The sequence below is a fragment of the Neophocaena asiaeorientalis genome, unplaced genomic scaffold (genome assembly GCF_003031525.2).
Source record: "Neophocaena asiaeorientalis asiaeorientalis breed wild unplaced genomic scaffold, Neophocaena_asiaeorientalis_V1.1 scaffold43, whole genome shotgun sequence".
Classification (NCBI taxonomy): domain Eukaryota; kingdom Metazoa; phylum Chordata; class Mammalia; order Artiodactyla; family Phocoenidae; genus Neophocaena; species Neophocaena asiaeorientalis.
In genome coordinates this window covers 8,741,265-8,749,465 of record NW_020173674.1, presented here as the reverse complement: position 1 = coordinate 8,749,465, position 8,201 = coordinate 8,741,265, and the positions used below count along the sequence as shown (strand labels likewise).

Genomic DNA, 8,201 nt, shown 5'->3' with positions numbered 1-8,201 from the left:
AGCCCCACACCCTGCTCTTCCTCCCTACTGCGAAGGAGCTAGATTCCTTCTGTTTGGAAATGACACATTGGGCCTCACGTGAGAGGCTCCAACTTGGAACAGACCCAGAGGGCTGGCTCACCCGCCCGGGGCCGAACGGGTGAGCCCGCATGCTGGGCGGTGCGCTGTTTTCTGTCCCTGCCACACAGCTGGGTGTGAGGGCACACGGGTGTCTGGTTTGCGGGGACGAGTGGGGGGCCGTATGCCTGCTCCACGTGTTGCTGAGTGCCCCACACGTGTGTCCCTGAGTCGCATGTCATCACGCAGCCGGTGTAAATGTAGGTGTCGCCCTGTGGGTCTGGAGCCGGGACGTGTGTGTGTGTCTGTATTCGGTGTGTGTCTGAGTGTTGCCCAACTGTGGGACTTGCTAATTCTGACAAGGGAGGCAGCCTCTACCACCCTGCCTGTTCCACCCCCAGCTTCCACTTGGAAGACAGACAGGCAGACAGACAGCTCTCCTCCCAGCTTGTCAAACTCCGTCTCCCCTGACTCCCACTCGGGGCTCACAGGTGTGCACCTGGGAAGCGATGAGCCTGCCCTTTCTCTCCACATCCCTTAGCCCAACTGCCTGGCCAGCACCCCTCTCCCCCAGGCCGGTTTGGATTTCTGTGTTAAGTTTCCTCAGAGATAGAACCCCTGGGGGCCTTTAGCTATAGAGACCTGGGTCCTGCCCCACCCTCACCTGGCCCTTGAGACCTCCTGGGGAGCTGACCGCGGAGCAGACATGGGGCGGCTGCCGCTGGGCTGCTGGGCCTTTGCTTCACTGGGCCATGCTGAAGCCCTGGGATGGAAGGTGGGAAGGACCAGGGTCAACTGTCATCCCCACGATGTAGATGAGAAAACCGAAGAGCAGAGGCGTGTTTAAGACGTGGTTGGCAAGTGTCTGCACTCAGGTCCCGGGCTCTGAGCCCACGGCTCTGGAGTGGGTCAGGCGGTTGGGACCTGACCCACCGCTTGCCCCCTGCCCTTTCCCCCACCCAGCACCCCCTCTCAATCCTGATGCCTGAGGGTAACCTGGGGCTTCCTCAGGCTGGAGCCCAGTTGCCAAGGGAGGCCGGTGGAGCAGAAACTGGAGTCCCTGGGCCGTGGCCAGCAGCCATCATGCCAGTGGTGGGCACACGTGGCAGGTACATGCGGGGGCATCTCTGCTTCTCGAAGCCAGCTGAGGCAAGAGCAAGAGCCCAGTACCCCTCCCTGCTGAAGTCCAGGAGATGCTGCCGCTTGGAGAGGAATCTGAGCAACCCCCTCCCACCCCGGAGTCAGCGGGCGGGTCAGGGGCGGGTCAGAGCTCCACCAGTCCGGGCCCGTGGCCGCAGACTCCCGCTGCCCCTGCTGGGCTGTGCTCGGTTTGCGGCGGCGGCTTGCGCGCGCGGTGGGGCTGCGTGTACTTGTGCGCGTACACGTGGCTGAGTGTGTGGGTGTTAGGCCTCCACGCTCAACATCCATTTCCGAGTCTGAATCAGGCTCTCTCCTTGCCCCCTCCCCCCAGTCTCCTTGGTCTCCCTTCTCTTCTCCCACCGCCTCTGCACACGTCCCTTTAGAAATAAAAACACTTATTTTGTAGGCGGGAGAGGAGGGTGTCCAGCTTTCCCTTGCCGCCTCCTGAGCGCCCCTCTTGTCCCAAGAGGTTTTTGCGCCTTAAGTCCGTGCAGCCGCGGAGGCAGGGGGTTGACGCCCCCCGCCCCAACCCCGATTGTATGGCTGTTCTAGGCCCAGGCTTGGCTAGGTCCCCTTACCAGATGGGGAAACTGAGGCAGGAAGGGAGAAGGGAGGTAGGGCCGGGAGAAGCTCTCCCACCCGGCTCTCTCACCGCCCCCGCACCCGCGCCAGATTTAGCCGCAGGGAGGCTGGGAACATTGTCTTTATTTTAAGCCACCGAGTGCTGCACGAACGCGGCTGCTCCCGACAAAGGCAGCGGCAGGCGGCGCACGTGGGGGTCCAGCCGCGCCCCCGCGCGCCCCCCAGCCGCCCTCGCGCGGCCCGGCCTGACCCCAGCCAGTTCTCTTTTCTCTCCGGCCGCGTGGGACCCCGGTTGGTACAGGACCCCTGGGCATCGGCTCCCGTCGGCTGCTGTTTTTGGTCGCTGGGCGGAGGGGTCACTCCTCCAGGCCACCGAGGGAACACGGGGTCGCCCCGCGTGGCTGGGCCCCTCTCTCAGCTTCCTCACGTGGGCGAAGAGAGAAGCTGCCTTGGGTGCGAATCCAGGTTTGCCTCTTCCCAGTGGAACCTCGCAGAGCAAGCTGGTGCCCCTCTCTACGACTGTTTTATCAGTGACGGCACTTAGAACTACTTTCCTGACAGCGCTGTTTGATCATCAGTTGCAGGTTAAACTTGGCACTGGCGTTTGCTACAAGTGAAAACCATTATCATCGTTATTTATAACTCGTATTGAGCACTTACTACGTGCCAGGCGCTGCTAAGGGCTCTTAATTCATTAACTAGTTTGTTTCTCACAACAGCTCTCTGAGGGAGGTTCTATTATTATTCCCATTTTACAGATGAGTAGATGTATAAGCGGCGCGCATCCCCCGGGGGTTTCGTGTGGGGTGCGCTCAGTGTGCCTGGGGTCATCCTGGGACTGGGGTCGGGGTGGGAGCGTGGAGGCTGCAGTTTCAGGGATGCCAGAAACCTGTGACAGCATTTTTAAAAGGTCGGGGATCCCGTCTGAATGCCGCGCGGGGGTGGGGAAAGGAAGTGAGTGCGCTCACGCTGCGCGCTCGCAGCCCCTCAGTTTAACCCTCACCCTCGGCTTGAACTCACCTTAGGACCTCAAACCCAGATAAACTTGCCGCTTCTCAGAGCTGCTTCCTCTGTTCTGGGAGAAGGAGGCGGCAGTGGGCTGTCCTCTTGGCCCCCACCAGACCTAGGAAGCCGAGCTGGTTGGTCCTCAGTGCCCTCTGGAACGGGCCTGGGTCGGTGGTCTCACCCGCGGTGGGAAGTGACCTCCATTCCGACCCCAGGAGGGAGGCAGCCCGTTGTCCTTAGGGCACCCTTCCTTGATCCGTCCCCGTCCCGCCCCCCACCTCCCAGCCCCCACTGCTTTAGGCCCCCAGTCTCGTTACCCGCTCGGTCTCACCTTCCCGACGGCGGGGATTCCGGGAGGGACTAATTCCCAGATTTAAAAGGAGAAACTAAAATCCAGGGCGGGGCTGCGGATAGAGCAGGCCTAGAAAGGGACCCCCGCAGTCCCTGCTGCCCGAAGGCCGGGGCGAACGTGGCCACAACAAAGGCATCATCTTGGACAGGAAATCGGGGTTTTCCGAGTCTAGTTCCGAAGTTAAGCCTCTTAGAAACAATCTCCCCTTCACCTCCCGGGCGCTTCACCTCCCCGGCCTGGCTCTGTGCTGGGAGCCTCGGGGCACGTGGAGAGCCCTCAAGAGCCCCGCTCCACCAGCCCCGAAGCCTCGAGGTCAGCTTCCGAAGAAAGGATGGGTTCGGGCGGCCCGGAGAGGGGCTCCTCGCGCCGCCTGAACCAGCGAGGCGCTGCCTAGTCCTTATGGCGGGTGGGGCTGAATTAACAGGACGCCCGGGGTCGGACGGTGGTGGTGATCGCTGAGAACAGAGGCAAATCATCCTGGACGAATCTCTGGATCCCGGCCGGACTGGGCCGCGGGGCGGAACTGTGTTGCCACAGGGCGCCGGTTAGCATTCTTTGTCCTGCCTATGAGGACAGGACCTCGGAGTCCAGGTCACTTGCTGCCGCCTAGGAGTTGGACGCACTGTGGACGTGCGGCCCGGATGGAGGAAAGCCGCACTTTTCCTCGCACTGTGGAGGCCCGTGCCTCTCGCTCAAATCTCTATGGCCAAAAACAGCTCGAAAAATCTGACTAACAGAGTCGACTTTGCTACGCTTTGTCAGTGGACATTGGGCACCCATGTCTCCCGCCACATGGTATAGGGGCCCCGGCCCAGCACTAGGACGACATGAGGCTGTTGGAGAGAAATCGTATGGAGCTTTGGGCGGAAACTTCAGGCGGGATCCCGGCCCTGAGGTCCGGATGCCCAAGGCTTCTCCCAAACTCTCTGTAGCTGAGTCCGCGCGCCCAGGGAGTGACCGGGGGAGGCAGACCGATTTCGGGGTCCCCTGCCCCCGACACAGCTAAATTTGCTTCTTCTCCTGGTAACACCCCTCCCTCCGACTCCCGTGGGCGTGTACGCTTTGTCTTCGAGTTCCCCACCGAGGCGGAGGCCGAAGCTCGAAGCCCACGAAGGCGAGGAGTGGGACGGAGCCAGGCGAGTGGAGCCTACGCCGGCTCGCTCTCCCACCAACCTCTCGGCGACAGCCTAGCCCCCGCGCGGGCGCAGCACGTCCGTCGGTGGGCAGGGGGCTGCCTCTTACCCTTCCGGCCTGCCGCATCGCGGACCACCCAGGCTCGGCTCGTGGTCCTCCCCTCCTCAGTGCCGGCTGCCCGGGACGCTCCAGCGGTACCCACCGCGCTCCGCACCTCCCGCAGCGCCCCCTAGCGGCCCGCCCAGCTCTGTGCCCGGGAACGGGGCAGCGAGAGGCCGGGGTGCCAGGGGCTGGCGTGTGCCTGGTGCCCAGCGCCCATTTTCCTTCGCAGGGAGAGAAATGATAGTACACATTCATCCTTCATGGCCTACAGTGCGGGCCTTTCTTTGGCAGGGGTGGGTAAAGGATGGCGCAGATCCAGCTCTAGGAAGAAACAAGGGCTGGCTGCCCTTCCTTGCAGCGTTTGCTACCGGCTATCGCATTCGTAAATGCTTTCATGAACTTTCTCATTTAATCCTCCTAACAACTCCGTGCTATAGGCGCAGTTACGATCTCCATTCGACAGAAAACTGAGGCCCAGAGCGGTTAGGTTAACTCATTCTGCCCTCCTGACTCCTCCAGCGTTTGCAGGTTTTGCAATCTAACTAGATAAGAACTCTTTAGGCCATTTATAAGGTGGAGGAGGATTGCCGGAACTTGCTAAGCCGGTGTCTCTCCCAGTCATTCATTCTGTTGTCCCACTTATTTAACAAACACATAGCCCCAACTGTGTGTGGGCACCGTTCTCAGTGTTGTACCTGTTTTCACTAATTTAATTTTCATAGCAACCCGAGGAAGTAGGTAGAATTATTATCCCCATTTTATAGATGAGGAAACTGAGGTACTGAGAGTTTCTGTAATCTGTCAAGGTCAAATGGCTACTAAGTCCCAGAGCTAGGCAGTTGATTCCCGATCATTGCTTTTGCCCCTATCCTAAAGATCCCCCAAATGTCAATGTCAGTGTACCCACATCTCTCCTTTCCTCCTCACCCATATCCCTGGAGTGTGGGCAACCAGGCGTTCTGCCAGGGTCTAACACGACCCTGGTTCCGTGGCCCCCCTTCCCGGCCCCCTTGGCGCCTCCTGCCAGCCCCAGCACCAAGGCAGGGATTGATGAGTTTGAGTGGACCTCAGAGGCCGCCTGTTTACTCCACCGGCCGGCACACGCTGTGATTAACAGTGCGCAATCGAGTTAGGGCCCGTAGCTCCAGGGCTGAGGCCAGGGTGGGGGAGGGGCCTGCTGGCTGGAGCTGCCTTTCCCTCGGGCACATTGGTGGTTTGCTTGAAGCTGGAGTCCCCTGGGGTGGTGGAGAAGGGGATGTGCCCAGCCAGCAGGGGTAGGGAGCACACAGCCCTCAGCGGTGGGGGACCAAACTTCCCCACCCTTCTTGCCCTTCTTCCCCTTCCCACAGAGGACCAGAGACTCAGAAAGGGAGGGATTGGGTGCATATCAGAGGAAGGAAACACTTGTCTGAAGGGAGACCTCCCAACAGAAAATGGCGGCAGTGCAGGGAGGGAGGTAGGAAGCCAGGCTGGGTCTGGGATTTGGATGGTGGGAAGCAGCCTTGCTTGGGCCTCAAGCTGCCTCACTTCTGGGGTGAGTATTTATCTCTGTGTTTTTCTCCCAGGGATGTGAACCTCTTCCTTGAGCACACGCTCAGCCTGCTCTAGCTTTCCTGCCACCAACAGCCAGTGGGCTGACTCTGCAAACCACCTGGGGTGGGGGGAAGACAGGAATAAAAGCCCACTCCAGTTCAGCCCACCTCCTGGGGATCTTTTGCTCCCTTGCCCTACATTCCAGGGATAGGCCTCCAGAGCTGTCAACCAGTAGTTCCTGTTTAAAAACCACACAGCGCAGCCTATGACATACCCTACTCCCTCCAGATTGAAAATGCAGCCCCATCCTGAGGGAACAGTCTGGAATCTATGCCCAGCACCGTGTTCAACACTGGGGAGGGAACAGGAGAAACCAGGACCCAGAAGCCGTGGGGTTGGTGAATGAGCTGAGGAGATAAAATGATCCTGAGAAAGGTACCAGGACAGACCAGAGTTCATGAACTTCCTAAGAATGGGAAAAAAGGTGAAGAAAGGTCGACGGATGGTCAGTGGGAGCTGGCTGTAGTGGGGTGAGTGTAGGCCTGGCTGGGGAGGATGATCTGGTTCCAGAGTTGTCAGGGCACCAGCCTGAGTCAAGTTGGGGGCCCAGTCTGGACCTTGTGGGAGAGAAATAGTCATGGCCCCTCTCCCAGCCTCAGTCTACCTACCCATCCATAAATGGAACTGAGGGCAAAGGCAAAAAGGGACTAGATGCACTAGATGGTCCCAGAGGACCTTCCCAGCTCTGATGTTCTTTGAAAATGGGACACCTGGGGTTTTACTCAGCCCTGCCTCTCCTGGTCATGAAACCCTGGGCATATTACCCTCCTCCTCTGAGCTTTGGTTTCCTGGAAGTAAGATGGGAGGCTAGTCTACTGTTCCTCAAATTCTATGTTGCAGGACATTAGTAGGTGTAAGTTATAAGAAAAAAGACTTCCATGATAAAATAGAAAACTCATTAGGCTTTCTTTACTGTAGGAACCTATCAGAACCTTTAAATGGCAAATGTACACTAAAAATCTTGGAGAGGCAGAGAGAACATGCAGTTTTCCAAACTGACTTCACCACAGAACCATTTTTCTGTAGAACATATTTTAGCACTGGCATCTGAGGAACATACTTGATTCACTCTGGACTAGCTTATCTAGAAACTCTCCGGGTCCAGTATGTGATCATTTTAGGCATTCTCTTCATCTTTCAGTCCCCTGGACTCCTGCCCCTTTGAGGACTTGTCTCCTTGCCCCAGTCTTTCCTGGACACTTCCATCTCTGGGCCCTTGCTCTGCTCACCTTAGTGTGTCCTTTGTGCGTGGCCTTCTGTGACTTTCCCTGGCTCAGCTCTGGAGAGCTCAAACTCCATCCAGCTGCCCCTTCTCTCATCTTTTCTGGTCCCCAGAGGCCTGAGGGGTGCTGTCTGGGCCCTCCTGGCAGGATTCAATGTGATGGCTTCCCATAGCCCCAAGTTGTGTTTCCCTGGTTCCCAATCCCATGCCCCAGCCTCAAGTTTCCCACACCCAGCCTCCAGCCTCCAGTCCTCAGTCAAGAGACCTTATTCCCCAGCCCCCTATGAGGCCTCTGGCCCCAAGTCTCCTGGTTCCCAGCCCCAGACCCCTGCACCTTGAACCTCAGCTCCCGGCCCTAGTCCCACTTCCCACCCATGGCTCCCAGCCTTCCTCTCTAAAGCCGTGTCTGAGATTTTGGGTTCTAGGCAGTTGAAGTTGGGGCAGCACTTCCTCTCTCCCTAGCTGCATCTCTTGAGTCTTTGGGCCCGAGCCAGGGTCAAAGGAGAGCCAGGGCCCAGAGGAGAGGCAGGATGGGAGGTGAACCCCACAGGTATTTAAAGTAATTACCCTCCTCGCCCCATCATAAGCCTGGTTCAAGATGAGGGAACACCTTGGAGGCAAAAATATAGATTATGAACTAGAACATTCTAGTGAGGCAAGGGGCAAGGGGTGGGGGGATGGTGGGAAGGTCAGTGCAGAGGGATGAGGGTGGTAAGCCTAACTCAGCAGGTGGCCCTGGGATGGGACAGGGGATAAGGACCAGTCACAGGTGTAAAGATCCATCTTCCAGATGTGGGAGCTGATGCTCTGTGACTTGTGGTAGGCTATGTAACCATTCAGTGGCTAGTGACTAACCCCAAATTGTCTCCTTGTATTGAGATCTCAATTTTGCGCCTTCCAAAGTGCTTTCTCTTCATCACTTCCTCCTTCTAGAAATATTTTCTGTACAGAGCCTCTGAGGACCGCCCCCCCCCCCCTTTTTTTTTCCTTCCACCTCCCCTGCTCTTTTCCCCC

The 8,201-nt window shown here is 58.2% G+C and overlaps 1 protein-coding gene across 1 annotated transcript in view; it reads right to left on the bottom strand.

The window, feature by feature from the left end:
• Positions 1–5,454: 5,454 nt before the first annotated feature.
• The window catches only part of LOC112401993 (solute carrier family 22 member 6-like), a 25,757-nt gene continuing 23,010 nt past the window's right edge, over positions 5,455–8,201 (bottom strand). The window contains 1 exon segment of the mRNA XM_024748522.1: positions 5,455–5,522. Within this exon segment, the coding sequence (XP_024604290.1) occupies positions 5,455–5,522 (68 nt within the window).